The 18,327-nt window shown below is 44.1% G+C and overlaps 1 protein-coding gene across 1 annotated transcript; it reads right to left on the reverse strand.

Moving 5' to 3' along the window:
* Nucleotides 1-10,840: 10,840 nt before the first annotated feature.
* On the reverse strand, nt 10,841-18,074 carry LGALSL (galectin like). Its single transcript, XM_069494172.1, has 5 exons — nt 17,794-18,074; nt 16,934-17,005; nt 16,705-16,793; nt 15,916-16,093; nt 10,841-13,951 (listed from the first exon to the last, which is right to left on the reverse strand). The coding sequence occupies exons 1-5, from the start codon at nt 17,827-17,829 to the stop codon at nt 13,808-13,810; spliced, it is 519 nt and encodes a 172-aa protein (XP_069350273.1). The 5' UTR covers nt 17,830-18,074; the 3' UTR covers nt 10,841-13,807.
* Between the last annotated feature and the right edge of the window lie 253 nt (nt 18,075-18,327).

The following is an 18,327-nucleotide window of genomic DNA, read 5'->3' on the forward strand; positions in this document are numbered from 1 at the left end:
ACAGCATACGATCCAGAGTGAGGGGGATGAGGCGGCCGGTGGAGTGTGATAGAAAGAAAGTTACAGCAGCAGAGCTGGGCCATTCCTGCACCTTTTCCCTCAAGACCCAAGCTGCACTTGGCCTTTGTATCCTCTACCACCTGGAACTCCCACATTAGATCATTGGTCAGTTAATAGAAGGAGAAGTGAAAGCTCATCTTCTTGGGAGTGTGGGTGGGGAGGGGAAGCCCAGAAACTGGAGGATCTGGCTGTGAGGGCCAATGCCAGGTGCCTCACAGAGCCACAGCCACCCCTGCAATAGGCCCGACTCTGCAGTGGGCCCTGCTATTCAGCCTGCTGGATTGGGCCTCCTGCCCACCAGGGAGCCGAACGCATGCACTGTCCCGCCCCGACAGGCACTGCTTAGGGCCCTGCTTCAGGGTGTGGGGCCCCACAAGACTTAGGGAAACTTGAGGTCCAGCATCTCCAACCTCCTCATTATCCCCCTCTTGGGGCCCATAGTCCCACTTGTTGACCTACCTTGGAAGGCCCCTTAGCATCCTTTTCCCCTCCCCATTTCATAAGGGTGAACAGTCCTTCACAGAGTGGAGACCCCAGGACCCAAGAGTGAGCCACCCTTTCAAGCCAGTGCCTGCAGCGTAGGCAGTGGGCACGCCTGGCAATGCTGGCCCTTGGCCCCTGCCTCAGCATAATTATGTCATTCTCAGGTAGCACAGGTGATAAATCTGTCTCTGTTCTCTTCCCACAGACTTTCTGCTGGAAGCATCTCTAGAGATCTGAACCGTCTCCAGTGCTCCCAGCAGGCTACTGCATTTGCCTGCAGCTTCCAAGTTCACCTGAGAGTGCTTCATCTCAGCCCTCTCTTTTGTAGGGCATCTAACTAAATTGAAATGGGCCCTTCTCTCTTTCAGATGTTTTCCTCAGTCTTGAAGCAAAATTCAGTTCCTTGGCCCGATGGAGGTTGGGGGGGGGGGTCACCTTCACTGCCCTTTAAGCTGGGATTATCCTGGGAAAACATATGACAGATTTGGAATGCCAGCTCCTTTCCCTTCGGTGCCTCTTCAGCAGCCTTGGAAACTCCCATCTCACCTACACTTCTCATGCTGCCCCCTCCTTCTCCTGGCTTTTCTCATGCAAAGAGTCCTGGCCTAGGAAGCAGGAGATTGGGATTCCATTGCTACGTCTACCTTTGGCAAACTGTGTGATTTCAAGCCCTGGGCCTCAGTTTTCTCACCTGTAAAATGGCAATATTAGGTCACCTCAAGAGTGAGCTCCATGCCTCTTGTCAGACCCCTCTCTCCCGGTAGCCCTGGTTCCGTGTCCCATATGCTGTCCTTCCAGATGGTTTCTTTGCACTCTTCACAGGTGCCTTGCAGAGGCAGGGCCTCATCTCCAGAGAGTGACCCTCCTGGTGGGAACACCATGCCCTCCAGCAGGCAGGTGAGTGACATTCTGGAACATGATTTTGTGGTGTCCACCACCCACTGCAAACAATCAGCCACCCAGAACTTGCTTATCTATTTGGTACTCTCCTGCATCCAGACACCCCACCTGTAGCAAATTTAGTGCATAAGTGGGAGCTGTCCCTCTTTTAGGCCACAGAATGAGTAGAGTGAGGTGTACCTTGAACTTACTGTAGTGTGAACACGAGTCAACTTTCCATTTTACTTTTATGGTAGGGGCAGCAGGTGGTGTCTCATATACTGAGTTTTCCATAAAAGCCTGTGGCAGGGCACTACATCCCACCATCCTGATCTAAAAAGGATCTAATGCTTTGTTCATTGCTTACCTAGGGAGTTACTTTTTGTGGAAAAAGGAAAATCTGACCCCCTTCTCCTCTAGAGCCATGGGTAGGTCGTAATAGGTTCTAGAATGCATTAAAAAAAGAAGTGTGCACTTCGGGTTACCAGTCAGGTAAAGCGAGCAGAATTTGAAACCAGGAAAATAAAAACACAATAACCTTGCATTTGCAAGTGATTTAAAATCTGTCTAGAAAGTAGGATGTGACAGTATGGATGACTGAGACAAGCTAATCAAAGCAGGGACCTGCTCAGTGAGGACAACCTTTAACAAACAAATGAACAAAAAACAAACCAAAACAAATCAAACCAAACAAAAACAACAACAACAAAAAAATGGGAGTAATTAGCAAGGCTCTCAGGACTCCCCAGAATTACAGATGAACGAGTTCATTAAGGCCTAAGTGGTTGTTTTCCATCTGGCTGTAGCTACTGGGTGCACTTGGGTGGCTCATTGGAATAAGGATGCCCTGTCACTGGTGTTTTACCAACCACCAATTAATCCCTCTAACCATCGCTGGGAGCTGGGTCAGGCCCATGAGCCTCTCCTAAAAAGTCAACGAAGACAGTAACCAGTGTCCCAGCTCACCACCCAATGGCCTCGGGAGCCCAAACAGGACACCGCTATCTCAGGCCACACATCATCCTTCCTGAGCTGGTTCCTACATGCCCATGGTCCCAACAAACAACAACAAAGACACACAGTGGACAAGTCACCTAAGCTCTCAGGACTTGTTTTTCTCATCTGCAACATGAGAACTTTGCAAGCTCTACATTTCAGATAGACTAGGAACTGCAAAGGTGAGGCCCAGAATTTAAAATATCAGGTGAGGGCATCATCACCCTGATGTAGCCCTAATGGTTATGGACCATCTCTTGCTTAATCCATATAATAATCTTGTAAAGAAGATTTTTGCAACCCCATATTACAGATGAGAAAAATGAGACTGGTCAAAACTTATTCAAAGTGGTCACATAGCTGGTAAGTGGCAAACTTTGAATCCCATTCTGTCTGTCCTCATGCCCTTTTCTTTCACACAGTGTCTGTGAGTGGAGAGACACTGACTTCCCTCAAAAACATTGCCGAATACAAAGAAGGCACTGCAAGTGCACAGCCAGTGAGACGAGTCCCAGATGATTTTATTACTGAGGATGGAGGGAAGACAAAGCCTGGTTTCCTCTTTGGCTGTGTAAGAACCTGGTTGTCCTGCTGTAGGCTACAGAAGAAATTCCACTTTGGAAGGTTGTCTCACCTACAAGGAGGTCCAATGGTAGCAAAAGTGTGCTTTAGTGTGTTGTTTCTTTCAGCTTCTGTGTCCATTGAATTATGAGCCTCTCTTAACCCCTCTTGGCATGTTTGCCTCCCCCTGCTGTCCTCCCCCGTGGATAAGCAGAGAATGTTTGTGGAAAGGAGAATGAAAAACTTTCTCAGTAAATTGGAAGAAACCAAAAGGCCTAGTAGCTCTCTCAAAAGACCACACCACAAGAAGCAGCCAGCACCCAACCAGACGTGTGGTTATTATTCCATCTGTTCTTTAACTCATGGCAAAGGTTGCAAAATGGCAGCTTATAGGCCAGATCCAGGGCCATACTGGTCTACATCGTTAAAATTATTTTGACTTACTTGTAACATTTGATAAGATATTGACTTTTCTTTTAAAAGAAAATTTAGAAACTTTAATCAATGGCTCACTGTGGCAACAATGGCTAGGTCTCAGTGGCAGCTGTCCCATTTTTACCAATTTATGTCACGTGCTTGCCCCTTATGGGCATTTGAGTTTCTGCCCTTTGATTTGTGCTGGGCATGGATTTTGCTTCCTCAGTCTATCTTCCCACCCAATTCCATTAAAACAAAACATCAAACTTAAAGACAGATAAGAAAACCACATTTTCTCAGGAGTATATAGATTTTTCTTTAACTTGAAAAAAATTAAATTGAATCCTTTATTCAAATACAGTTATGTTTATTTGAGGTTCCTGGTAAGAACAATTTTCTACGCTTTGCCCACAATTTTAGGAAGACTTTTTCATAGTATTTCATAAAATGAAAATTTGCTATATGAGATCCATTAGGAATTTCTGGGTTCTTCGTGCTCTGTCTGTTATAGTTTACTCTGAGCATTTGGATGTACAAGACCCAGAGGAAGGACATTCTGTAGGAAACACAAATTTCCCAGGCAGTGGGGGTTGGGGGGGGTGGAGGGTAATACCAGGGAAACATAGTAGCCATAAACAGCATTGGTTTGGCTCCACTGTCCACTGTCACTTACCTTCTAGGAACTCTAGAACTACTCAAATAATTTTCAGAATTTTCAAGGCACGTATCAAGAATTAGCTGTCCGTGGTCGCCAGCCTCTAAGATGGCTGCCAGTGATCCCCACCTCCTGGTATTCATACCCTTGTGTGGTTGCCTCACACACTGGCTAGGGCTAACCTAGGTAAGACATGGGGTATTGTGGAAGTATGACTTCTGAGGCTAGAACATAAAAGATGTTGCAGCTTCTGCCTTGCTCACTCTTGGATCAATCTCTCTGGGGGAACCCAGCTGCCATGTTGTGAAGACACTCAAGCAGTCCTATGGAGAAGTTCTTGTGGCCAACAGTCACGGGAATGAGCCACCTTCAAAGTGAAGCCACCAGCCCCAATCCAGCCTTCAGATGACTACAGCCCTGGTGGATGGCAGCCCTGGTGGACATCATGAAAGACTGTGATAGAACCACCTGGCTAAGCTGTTCCCAAATTCCTGACTGACAGAAACTGTGTGAGATAATAACTGTTTATTGTTGTATTAAATCTCCAAATTTTGGGATAATTTGTTGCATAGAAATAGATAACTAATACATCTTGGCTACCGTTCATTCAGTCATTCAACAAACATGTATCTAGTATTTATCATGTGTCAAACACCATGCTAGATGCTTAGGATGCAGCAGTGACCAAGACTATTACAGTATGGTACTGCCCTGGTGGAAATTATTACCTAATGGGAGACATGGACAGTAAGCAAACAAACAGAAGAGAGAATACTGAGAGAGAAGGGGCCACTTCTTTAGGATAAAGTTGCTGGGGAAGTTGAAGAGGAGACATGAAAACCTGAATCCTGAGAATAGAGAGTACCAGGAGGTGCCTGGCATTTTCCTCCCACCTGTCTTGGTGTTTTCACTTTTTGCTGCTTTGAGTTCTTTTGGGCATGAGACAGGGTGTTAAAGAAATTAACAAATAAAATGACAGAGAAATCTTACTTTTCTTAGGGGAAGAATCTCGCTTAAGGAGAAAATGGCCTTGCTGGATGAATGCTTTAAAAGGCACCAAGGAGAGCTTATCCAGGCCAAGTAGCTCTGCATCAGGAAAGGAATTGGGGGATCTTTAGAAGTTGCCTGGGAGAGGGTCTGGAGAGGACCTAGAAGCTACAGAGGAGCTTGGGGTGAAAAAAATGTCTAATAGGGATTTTTATGCCCTTGTTTCCTGGGTTGTGTGTGAGGAAGTGCACCTCTTACAAAATGGTCAGTAAAATTTCTTGCTCCCTAATGCTTTCTGGCGGAGGTTTGCTTTTTGAGGATATGGCAAAGCACTGCATCCTTCTTCAAGGTTGGCTTCAGGTGAACCAAGGATGTTCACAGGAGACCAGCCGCTTATGGTTTACACATAGAAAATGAAAATAAATAAATGCTCCTGATACCCACTGCAAGTCCTAAATGGACAACTGTACTCCCGATGATCGCCAGAGGCATCGATGTTACTGCTGACGGGTGTGCAGAGGTTACTGGAGTCAGGCCCAGGTGGGCACTGCTGTAGCTGCCCAGACTGCCGCCGGCACCTGGCAGCATTCGGGGCACTGAGGCGCTGCTCGGGAATCGAGCAGGATTGAATGGGAATGCTGTTCATCTGCCACCACCTTCCAGAGAAGCCGTGGGGTTCGCAGAGAAGCAGGGGGTTTATGGCAGCCCCTTGTTCTAGCACTCAGGTGTGGCTCCATTGAGCTGGGCCGGGGACCGCAGAGTTGCCTCTTCCTTCTCAAGCTTGCCTGTCTTCCCGAAACGAACTGCCTGATGACTCTTTCTTCCCCTAGGGTGTCTTCCTTACCAGGAGCACCTGGGTGCCCTAAATGACTAGGCCTCCACTAGCCTATAGAAAGCACCTAGAATTTCCTGGATTTGAAGGTGAACACGACTTGGGTTTAGATAAGGAACTTCTGCTGCCCCTGATATTCTCTGAGGATTCATAAGCCCAGCAGAGCCTGACGTTCTACACCTGCACTGCCCAGTGTGGTAGGCGCTAGCCACATGTGGCCAATTAAAGTTAAATTAATTAAAACAAAATAAAATAGAAAATTCAGTACCTCAGTCACTCTACCCACATTTTAATGCTAACTAAATGTGGCTAGTGGCTACTATATTGGACGGTACAGATTATAGAACATTTCCAGCACCACAGGAGGTTTTCCTGGACAATGCTGTGTTTAGAGCCAGAGCTCACAGAGTGAAATCGGCTATCGAGGAACTGGCTATTAAGTATAAACAAGAAAATTATCCACTCAGGATAAACAGTGGAAGTCTGTCTCATCCAGGGGTTAGGTACAAAAGTCACCATATATAAAGCAAATATAAGTCAAAGTCAGCAAAAATAGCTTAAGGCTAAAATTTCCCTTGGAAAAATCCCTTAGGAAGGGGTCACTTTGGAGATTAGCTCTTAGTAAACCAAATACTGTAGTTTTTCACCTAGCAGTGGAGCAGATCTTTCTTTGGTTGAGGACCAGAAGAAGGGTTTGGTTTGTATTTAGGGCCCATGCATAAGAAATACCAATGGTATCTTTAAGCACTGATACAACATTGCAGGGAGCTAGAGGGCTCAACTGTGAGAGACCAGGGGAACAGAACCAAGTGAAGGCACATTGGCGTCACATCTGCATTCTCAGGCTCCTGCTCAATGGGATGACAGGTGGAATTGCCCACAGTATTTAAGTGGTTCCTTTTCCTACATATAGTGTTTTTTGTTTTGTTTTGTGTTTTGGTGCCAAATGTGTGGAGCTGAAGTTTGAGTACATTAAATGCATTTACAATGTGATTCCTTATAGATAGTCCACGAAGCAACCCTTTCTTTCCTCAGGGCTTCGTTAAAGAAAGGTCTGTTTTCCACCAGAGACCCATGTGTTTTATAATTAAAGAACACAAAGTTCCTCCCTGAACTCTTTCTTTGAGAGGCCAGAATTTCAGCTACATCACTGAGCGTTAGGAAATCCAACTCTGGCCCCACAGATCAAACTGGAATTTAGTATATACCAGTGAGTTTTGTGCCCACAAAGGTACAAAGGGCATTCAGGCCCATGGAAGCCCAGGAGAAATCCTTTCAACACAGATGTCGCCCCCAACTCCCCCACTTGCACTGTCACCCCAGCAAGTGGCAATCGCTGTCTTCCCGAGACTCCTGTAGTATGCACTGTTCTGCCCACTCAATCTGGCTGTAATTATTTGTTGCCATTCATCTTTACATGTATTTTATATATACACAATCATGAATTCTTCAAGGGCAAATGATATATATGTTTATCTCTTTATAAGCCACAGTGTCTAATATGGTGCCTTCGTATAAAAGTGCTCCATTCATACCTAGCCTCATTAGCATCAGTTGTGAGTGATTCTCTTACAGGCAAGAGGAACTATGCGTGTGAATTAACTATACAGGTATGCTTTAAAAGCACAAGCTATGTAAAAAGGCCAGTACGTTGGCCTTGGCTGAATTTCAACTTGCCTGAATTTTTAAAATCATTTACTTAATTTTGAAGTTATTGAGGATTTGTCTAAGGAAATTCACAGATTAAGAATTTATATCATTTACAAAAGCAAGGAGAATGTTAATTGCCTTAAAACCAACCAATCAACCTGTGAGGGAACCCCAATATCTGACTTTAATCAGAGCCTTAGAGAGTAGGTCTATTTCCAACCTCCTCAAAGAAAAGACTCTGGTCTTGTGCTCCATAGTGCGTACAATAATTTGAGAATTTAAAAAATGTGTGGTAAGTGAATGGCTAATTAGAATCTTAAGAGTAACAGACCACACTACTCCATGATGATTGTCATTTAAATAACATGTTTTTTTAGCAGTTCATTATTTTGTGCATATCTTCCTTGATCGCTCTTTATTATAACATTAAGTGTCATTTTATGCTGAGCTAAAGTCATTTTTATTGCATTAGGGAAAATGGTGCTTTCTAATATTGGAACAGCTGCAATAATTCAGAGTAAAAAAAAATCCCTAAGTATGTTTTACAAACACCACTCTAAATATTGCCTAATACACTGCTAATTTTGGTTAGATTTGAAACAAAATGAAACTCCAATGAAATTATATGCGAAAAGCATATTCTGGTGAATTAGAACCTAGCCTCAGAATTAGCACTTTTCATACTGTTTCTTTATAAAACTGTGGAGGACTATTATAGAAATTGGTGTTGTGATTATTTGAACTGTTGGCTTTATCGGTGTCCCTGTACAACCTGTTGTCACTTTTCGCTCTCTAAACACATTGTCACAGTGGCATTACAATCCTGATTTCCCATAGGGGGTAAGTTCAGGCTGGAGGTTTCCAGCGCCCACCTGAGCATACAGCGCAATCCAGGAGGCCTGAGCACCCAATTCCCACCTCCTCACCCTCACCACAGACTCACCGCTTCACTTCCTCCCGTTCCAGACCAACTGTTTAGGTAAGCTTTGATCATCTGCGTCTGTCTTTTTAGAATTAATGACAGAATACTGACAGAAAGGGAGGTGTTGGGGTTATTAGCAAATGTTTGTTATTGTTCTGACTCACGAAAGCTTGGAAGGCCCCCAAAACCCCACATCATCTCCAAGGCTTTGGCTGGCTTGCCGTTTCCCAGCGCCTATTATTTAGGGACTGTCTGTGTTGTCCTATCAAACAATGAGCTTCCTTCCCCTCTGCTTTGCTCACCTAGTCACTGTCTTTCCCTGGGATTTGGAAGGGTGTATCAAAGCAAGAGAAAGAGTCAGTGGCTATTTCTTCTTCTGCTCTCTAGGTTGGGTATTGTTTCGGCACCTTGGATACACCCATTTTAATTAATTATGATGAAGTATGTGTTTTGCAAGGCAGTTCTCTGTCTTATGCAGGAGATTTTTTTTTTGTTAGGGAAATATCATTGTGAAATTACCACGGTGATTAGGAAGCAAGTGGCTTGAGGCAAACATGTAGCAGTGTATACATACTCAGTTGCATTTTCTTGTGGGAGGAAGGCTCTAAATTCATTTCCAAAGTGCCATGAAAGCTCACTCGCCACTACCACTTGTTCTTTGCCTCTTTTCAAGTTATAAGCCACCATGTGTATTTGCCTTACAAACAACTGGGCCCCACCCTGGTGATTCTTTGGTGAATAACTAATTGAAATGCTTACCAAGAAGACAGGCCTCCCCCGCAACCTAAATCTTTCTAGGGGTATTCACTACTTAAAATGGGTGTCAGTGTGCTACCTGGGTCCTAAACCAACCCAATTAAGGAGGATTTTTACAAAACTCAGTTGACGGGCAAACTTTCTTTCACTATAGTGTTTTAGTTTTTAGGTAGAGGCAGGAGTAGGGGGAGAGAAGGTTAAGCCAGGGACAATGACACATAGTTGTAATGTAATGACTGTTGCAGAATTTTGGCAGAGCAGGATGCCTCTGTGTTGCAATGCAGTTTTCACAGAAAATCCACAGTTCAGAATCTCAAGGCCGGTACAACCAATGGTTTTGATTCCGTGACTGTTCAGGAGTTCCCGAAGGCAGAGTTGCTTAATTGGGGATCCAGGACCACCTACACCATCCAAGAGTCTTTGTAAAAATACAAACCCCTGGGCCCTACTCCAGACCTACTGAAACAGAATCTCCTGGGGGGGTGTGGGGGTGTGGGTGGTGGACATTTGGCTCTTAAGCAGGATTTCTGGGTGATTCCTAAGCACACTGAAGTTTAAAACCACCAGAGACCTTTGTCTTTTTTACTTGCTGATGGATCCAAGTGCCTAGAACAGCAATTGACACAGCTCCATAAATACTCGTTGAATGAATAAAGGGTTTGTGGCACTCAGAGGCTCCAATTATGGATATTTTCCAGACCATCTTATCCAAAATGCTATCATAACATAAGTATAATGTCACATACCCAAGGGACCTTCCTAGCAAGGCTGGGGGTGGGGGAAGCTCTCCTATCTCTGCCCAACAGCCTCAGCAAATTGTCTCCACCTTAACAGACCTCTCCCTGCTTGTTCTTAACTGCAAAAGCTCTGACAGAGGGAGCAACAAGCTACAGGACAGAGAAGCCAAGAGAAATGCAATCTTGCTATTGCATATACACTCTGCTAAGACTGGATTTACTGATTTATTAAGTACCCACTGCATTCTTCAAGAGGTAAATGGATACACAAACTATGGTATAGTCATACAATGAAATACATCAGTAAGAAAAACTACTGATATACACAACATGGATGAATCTTACATGTGTGATACAAACTGAAAAGAAGCCAACCCCTAAAGATTAGATATTGTATGATTCGGCTTTTATGACGTTCAGGAAAATGCAAAACTGTAGGGCAGGAGAACAGAATTTTGCATAAAATTCCTTTATTATAGTGCAATGGTTGCCTAATTAGGGTTAGGAATGGGAGACAAGTTTAACCACAAGGGAATTTTTCTGGGATGATAGAATTCTGCATCCTGATTGAGATGGTAGTTGTGAGAATCTATGCATGTGTTAAAACTCATAGAACTACACACCAAAAAAAGTGAATTTGTTCTATGCAAATTATAATAAAAAAGAACCCAGTTCATCTACAACGTAAATTATTAGGTCTCTGAGGGCCTCTGAGACACTTTCCTTTCTTTTATCGATGTGGGAAACAGGAAAAAAACGTTCTTGGGATATGAGTGTGAAAGTGAGGCATCACTATCCCACCACGTGGTTATGCTAAGTACTTTGTACCTGGTGCTGAACTTAGCATGTTATAAACTGGAAACCATTTTGTATAAAATTCCTTTATTATAGTGCAAATAACTTTCAGCAGTGACATAATGTAACAACACATTTAGCAACATTTTACACCACGCAGTAAATAAGAAAGTGTTTCTTTGAAAATATGTCATCATAGGAACCATATTTCTACATTAACGCCGGAAAATGCCAAGGCTGTTTCTCTCAGGGCAACAGGGCTCCTTCCCTCTTTCTGGATATTTTATTTTTAACACAAATGAAATAATTTTCCATTTTAACAAATCATCCATTCTAAAAGTGATCTCTCAGGGGGTTGGCAAGATTTGAAATGGGGTTTCAAAATTTAAAAAAATAATTTTAAAACAATTCTGGGATAGTCCAAAAGTAGAAGTCACTTCTATTAACTTTTAAGCAGATAATACACATTCACTCCCATTTTGCTGTAGAAATGGACAGATTGTCTAAAGCCTGTCTTTTATTCCCCCAGAGCCTGATTGTTATTTATACGCCTTGGTTTTGGTTATTGCAAAACTAGGGCTCTGGTCAGAAATAACTCCTTACATTCTCAAATATTTTCCTGTGAAGCTTTAAATTGCACTTTCTATCCTGAAATTCCCACCTTTGACCTCAGAGGCTGAGGAAAGGGTGTGAACATTGTTTTCAGTTTATAGCTAAGGATTAGTACAGCTGGATTAGCCCCCTATTAATTCAGCTGTATCTGAATCAAATCATCACGTCACTTAGATTAATCCCAATAGGCTTATCCAAGAGGTTCCCACTGACCTCATAGAGTAACAAAGGGTTAACACTGCATTTTCACACTAAGCTGCCTTAGGGCTTGGCTGCTAAGGAGTTAGCTGATAGGTGGAGAGAACAAGAGTGTCAATTCCAATCAGTTACACTCACAGCTCCTCCAGTTTCTGCTGAATTATGCAGTGGGTGGGAATGGTTAGCCACTTGAAGGAGTCCTATGGAGGTCTTCCACCATAAGTGGAATCAAAACTCCTACAAATATATTTCAGGGTGCCCTCTAAGTCTCTCCAAAACACCCAAATTTAGTGGCTTTTTAGTGACAAGCCATGAGAAGTTAATCACAGGCCTGAAAATACCTGGAGCCACAGAACAGCCCTCGTGGCTGAATGGCTAAATAAGTCACCTGGTACATAAAGCTTTTCAGTGTACAGCCAGTCTTGTTGGACAAAGTATCTTCTTATGTAACACAATGGAACTGTGCTAAACAGTTTCAAAGTTGAGAAGAATCCAAATATATCACCTATAAAAAATTCATAATTTTAGTTTGCTTTGTTTATCTTAGACTTTGGTACTGAAACACTGTCTACATTCTCGACACATGAAAATGACATGGCCACTTTCAGTGCCTCTGCATGTTGTGTAAAAAAAAAAAAAAAACAAACCCAAAAGCAAAGCAGGACAAGGACGTGCCATTATAAGACATAGTATGCTGTACAAACAAAACCTAAATTATATATAAATACACCCACACCCCAGCACCCCTGTCTCCCTCACTACCTGACCAAAGCAATGCCAATGGTCCTTCTCTCCAGGGCCGATGCAGCTTGTGAAGTCCAGTACCCAGAACTCCAACCATCCCTTGCCTTGCAGTGACATTTACAATATTGCAGCCTCCTGCTCGAGTCACTCTACTGTTTGATCCATTCCACAAGTGCAAGGAAGCTCCTACAGCTTAGTTGGAAGCATTCACACTGTTGGCTGGACTCAAAGAACCTGGAGTCCTGGGAGATAACCTTTCAGATAAACGAACTGGATCATTTCCTCATCTGGACCCCCTCTAGTCCTACTATCTCCTCAGAGCCCACACAGTAGGAAGCACCTTCTACTCTGAAGCTCCAAAGGCATTACTTAGGGATATTGGTGAGGGTAACATAAGAAAAGTCATACAATGAGCTAACAGCTTAAGTTGATATAAATTACTTCCAAGTAAGTTATTCAGGGCCACTTGCTTCTGCTTTACATTGCATTCCAGAATCATTGTCACATTATTCTTTTAAAAGTTTACATGATAGTCATTTAAAAATTATCTATGCAATCACCTCTTATGTTGTCAATTAATTTAATACCAACTTAATGAGCTATTATATAAATCTATGGAGAAGTAGTTAGTCTTAAGGAAGCCAATACTGTGCTAATTCACAGTAAGAAGGAAAAACAATGTAAATAGAATTTTACATAATCAACAATAACTTGAAAGCAGTTTTATGGAAATGCTTCAGAGTTTTCCCAAAAGCACTTACAGCAATTTATATCAAGATATCCTAAGATTAGGGGTATGGAGAATAGAACTCAATTCTTTAAGGTATTAATTCACCTGTTTCATAGTTGTAATATGTCATTTCCCCCCTTGGACCTAAGCTATTTGTACATTCAAAAGTTTGTAACTTGCTGTTCTTGAGACATTGCTCATTCTCTAATACATACACTAAGTATGAATAAATAACTACAAGAAAGCTTCAAAAATCTGAATTAACATTATGCTGTGCAAAAAAACAAAAACAAAAAAACAAACAAAAAAAAACCAAACCTTGAACAACCTACATTCTATGTAAATACCCTGACTAAAATGTTGGTTGTGCTACACAATTCCACTTCAGTGCAGAAATGTGTTGATTTCGGTGTACCGTTGTTTTTGTTTTTTTTTTTTTAGTGTCTTTAGCACTTTTGTTTCTAAATATCACTTTGCTTTGAAAAGATGAATAATTTGCTACCAAATCACAAATCATCACAAATCCATTTTAGTTTAGTCTGAATGAAATCCAGCAAAAATGTATTACTTTGTCCTGGGAATAATGGCTTGGTGTCTTTGTCCCCACAGCTTCCCAATGGCAATCCACGGTTGAAGTTGTCATTTTGGGTTTAAACTGCACAGGAAGAAGAGACAGTAAAGTTTGCCGTTTGTTTCTTTTTAAGTCTCTAGATCTTGCTAGGACACTTCTTCCAGACTGACAGTCGGATAGTTGTGGCACCTGATCCTAATTGAAATAGAGGTGGTTTAAACGTCAGCCAAGCTTGGTGATCTGGAGGTCCCCATTTATCTTTATGGTGTCAATCGCAGATAATGTTGGAATGCGATGGTAAAAATCAAAAAGCTGGTGTCCATCCACAAATACTCTGAAACGTGGGTGCTCACAAAGAATTTCCACCTGGAAGAAACAAAATAATAATCTCAATTCACAATTTCAATGAAGCCTGTTGGGGAAAACACAGTATTTCACTTTAGAGAAAGAAAGGCATTATCTTCAGTGGTTCTCAAATATTAGAACGCATTGGGACCAAATGGAGGGTTACTAGAATACAGATTGCTGGGCTCCATTTCCCAAATTTCTGATTCAGTGGGTCTAGGGCAAGGTCTACGAATCCTCATTTCCACCAAGTGCCAAGGTAATGCTGATGTGGCTAGAACAGGGAACACACTTTAAGAACCACTGCTTTGCATTATTTAATATCCATTAGAGATTTCGAATTGCTTATGCTTTAACATTTGTCCCTTCTCCCTGCACTCCAGGAAGTGATGTTAAGCAGTACAGATTTGTGTGTATGGCACTTAATGCCTCTATTGTTATCCCCTGAACAATTCTATACCACCTTCAGAGGAGCCCCTCACCAGGCAGAACTGTAATAATAGTCTACACACTCAAACATGGTAAACACTGGGGCAGAGAGAAGGTTACATGGTAATTACCACTGGACCAAGAGTGTGTAATTAACAAAGCTTCCTTGCCCAACAAAAATACTGATTCCATAAGGTAAAAGCTTTTTCCTCCCCTTTTACTTAAGTAATTCACCATAGAGTTTAATTATTGGTTTATTGGTAGTGTGCTATGATGTATGTATTAAAAGCACTGTTTTTCACCATGCAAGGAGAGACTTCATATGTGATGTTAGTCACATTTAATTCATATTATTACTAAAATTATATCATCAAGAAGGACCTATTTAATTTCCATTTTGTTTTGGGGGAGTTTTATATTTCTCCTGGGAGTCAGAAGCTCTGGTTACTCACACTCATGAGCTATGCATTAAGATTCACCATTAAGAAACTGTCCCAGCCAAGAGGAGCCTAAGGGGACATTGCTATACCAGAGAAGGAGGTAGGCAGGCATTATGGGTTAGGGGTACCTTCCCCAGACTATAATTAAAAGGGCAACAATATCAATTCTATCATTGATGTAAAAGTCATAGATTCTTATCTTCCCTTCAAACTGTAGGAAGAGACATAATTCCTTCTTCATAAGACCCTTGAAAATTTCCAGATGAAGAGCAACAGGTAAAGGGTAGTTCTGTTTTATTGGGCTTATCTGCAACATGGAGCTTTTACCTGAGTCGTCATTATTGTGATGTAATGTTAACAAGATGTAGTGGCGACAATTTCATCACTAGGTCTGACAGTAAATCCTTTTTAACACATCATTACTTGTATCTCTTATATGGCATTGTCCTTCATTGAGGAAGGTGTTGCTAATGCTGCCTGATGGGATGAGAAGTTTGGGTTGTGCTTCCTGCCCACCAGATAGTGGGGAGCAATTCTATATTCATCCAGACCCAAGGGAAGGAATGTGTCAGCCACAGTCTGTGACCATGAAATAGACTGAGGCTAATTAATCCAGAGGGGGAAGCAAGGACACAGACATGGCCTCATTAGCAAAGAGAACAAGAGAAAATGAAATGATAATCATTATATTCTTTAAAAAGTCATACAAATAAGGTTTAGAGCTACTTATTACCTTAAGTATTAATAAGTATTAATACTTAATAAGTGGATACTTATTAGTATTTATTAATCAGATATTTGGAAGAAGGTATCTATTATATGCCTCATACTATGTTGGATAGTACATAGAAAAGCATTTATTCTTAACACTGGACATGTAAATATGGGTCTATTTACTAAATGCACAGGCCAAAGAGAGCTAAGAGCTACTATGACAAGTATTAATTTAAATCAGCAAACAGAGCTTTTTTGATCTTTTTTCTTTTTCACCATTGGGTGACAAATTTCCTAGACATGCAGAAATTCTGGCTGCTTAAAGTGCTCTTGGCACACACTAGATAAGCAGAACATCATTGCCCTGCCAGGGCTTGGGGCTGAGGCACTCGAGGTACTCACCCTGAATGGCTGGTCTGGGATAAATGGAAAATAAGGGATTGCTGACTGTTCTTCACCCCTTTCCCCAGATATGCAGGAATTTCTGAGTAGCTGCCGGTCTGTGAACACAGCTTTGAGTTCAATTGCCACATCAGCCGGAGGATCTTCGGAGTCACCACAGGTCAAGCTGATTGCAAAGCTGAAAAGAAAATGTCTCATTTATTCAGGGTTGGACATAACAACATTTCAAAATGACCCGGGACCCAGATTTCCTCCTTCTTCGCTGGGTTTGTCTTGTTCTTAATGGACCACCACTCTTTTCAAGAGAGGTTAGACTATGGAGAAGTAACTCGAACCAGTTTATTTTGTTACCTAAAGCCAGCTCTGGTGAAAACTTTAGTGGAGTTGAAAATGACTAAAACTGGAGATTTCAAATATCCCAAATCACCCAAACATCTGTGTCTTTCTTAATCCATTTCAGATAATATCTTAAGTTTGGTTCTTATAGTTCTTGCTCCAAGTACCATGTTTCAAAACCATGAAAAAAAAAAAAAAGTCCTTTGGCCTCCCTAAGGGTCAAAGAGAAAATGTGGGCCTGTATTTATAATCTCTGATATAAATAGCTGTCTGGAGAAATGATGGCTAGGATTCATACACATTCTTTTCATGGGAACATGGTACTTTCTTGGCACTCCCAACTAGCAACACTGTCCACAAGGAGAGGAAGAGGAGGAGCACTAAACCACAACAGGAGTGGGCAGGGCCCTGCCACTGCCTGACAGCTCTTGGGCGACAAGCACTCTGCCTTACCTTTCTGGGTTGAGGTCTACGATCCCCATCACTAACACCTTCTTGCCTGGTCTCATGCCACCTTTAATGTGCCCACAAAATGGAACTATCTGCAAAGGATTGGATAAAGAACAGGAAGTTTACAGCCTGTTAGGGAAGAGCCAAGCCCTCACATCCTGAGGGCCTGACCCATTAGAAAATGCAATTACAAAGGAAGAGGGTACAGCAGAGACAGAGCAAAATCATTTACCAGTCGTGGGAAGTACACGTCGGCTTGAACTGGAGAGCTCAAGGAGTTGTTTAAATGCCCATCATCTAGTTTCTAAAAATAGAAGCACACAGATTGGCTTTCCATAGGCTCTTTTTTGGGGGGTGGTATAAGAACCTACACAAATCTGGTGGAACTGGCAGCGTTTCACATACACTCAGGCAGTGTCTGCAGATGATGCTTCTTCATAGCCCATTAAAAAATCGCATACCCCCCAACCCTCAGCAAAATCCGTCCTTTCCACCCAGTACAGTAGCTAAGCCTCTGAGGATCCTCAGACCCTTCAGATCCACATCAAAATCAAGGTCGAGTCACACCACGGAGCCCGAGCCCAGGTGCTGGAGAAGGGCAGGCCCCTCTCCAACTGCAAACGCTTCTGGAACCGCTGTGGCCCAGGCCTGTCCTCCAGGACGTGGCTGAAGTGGCGCTCAACTTCTCTCGGCAGCCCTAGGCGTAAACCCTTCAAGGGGGAATCCCCGGGACTTTGGGGGCGGTGGCGGGGCGAGCGCCCCGGACACACTCACCCACGCGCACACTCACACGTGCAAAATGCACACACCTGGCTGGCGGTGGCAGCACACAGAGGGGGCTGTCGGCCCTCTGTCCGTCCCCAAACACCCTCCCCAGCCTGGAGTCCTCGAACCCGGGGAGCCCCTTCTGTCCCCCAACCCCAATCCGCACACAGCCGGCTCCTGCTAACAGGTACCGGGGCGCCTTCGCGCGCGCGCGGGGCGCCAGGCTGGGCCTGCAGCTTTTCTCTGTCCCAACCCGGCGGGAGCCGGCGACTGCGGCGTGCGGGGCGGCGGGAAGGGGGCGCCTCGCGTGCACCCCGCCACACTCACCACAACGGCATCACTGTCGGCCACCGATCCCGCCATCTTCTTGCACAGCGCGGCGGGGTGCACGGGTGGCGGCACGGCGGCGGGGGACGTGGGACGCGGCGCGCGGGCGGGGATCCCGGGGCGGTCGTGCACTGGGCGGGGGCGCGGGTCCGAGACTGGCGCCGGCGCGCTCACACAAGGGCACGCGCGCGCGCGCACGCCGGGGGCCCCGGCGCCGACCTGGCAGGCACAGCCCGGGAGGGGGAGGGGCAAAGCTTGGCAGCGTGGGCCCGGAGGTCGAAGGTGGCAGCTGCTGCGCGAACCCGGACCCGGACCTCGGCTGCCGAGTCGCGGCTGGCGCTGCTGGCGCTGCTGCTCCTGCTGCCGCCGCCGCCCAAAGAAGAAAGGTGGCGAGGGCCGCGCCGCGTCGGCCCAGGGCGGCATTTAAAGGCCTCCGGTCCCGGCTCGGGAACCGGGAACAGGGCGGAGACCCGGCTGGGCTGCCGCGGCTTGCTCAGCTTGCCCTGCCCCTCGGCCATTGGACGGTGGCGAGAG

Source organism: Eulemur rufifrons, chromosome 19 (assembly GCF_041146395.1).
Source record: "Eulemur rufifrons isolate Redbay chromosome 19, OSU_ERuf_1, whole genome shotgun sequence".
Lineage (NCBI taxonomy): Eukaryota > Metazoa > Chordata > Mammalia > Primates > Lemuridae > Eulemur > Eulemur rufifrons.

Bases quoted from the DNA above. Each gene is read 5' to 3' on its own strand.
- LGALSL (XM_069494172.1), bottom strand. From the start codon at position 17,829: ATGGCGGGATCGGTGGCCGACAGTGATGCCGTTGTG. The intron at 16,094-16,704 runs GTAAGGCAGAGT...TTTTCTTTTCAG, and splicing joins GTAGACCTCAACCCAGAAAG to CTTTGCAATCAGCTTGACCT. The intron at 13,952-15,915 runs GTGAGTACCTCG...TGTTTCTTCCAG, and splicing joins TCCCAGACCAGCCATTCAGG to GTGGAAATTCTTTGTGAGCA.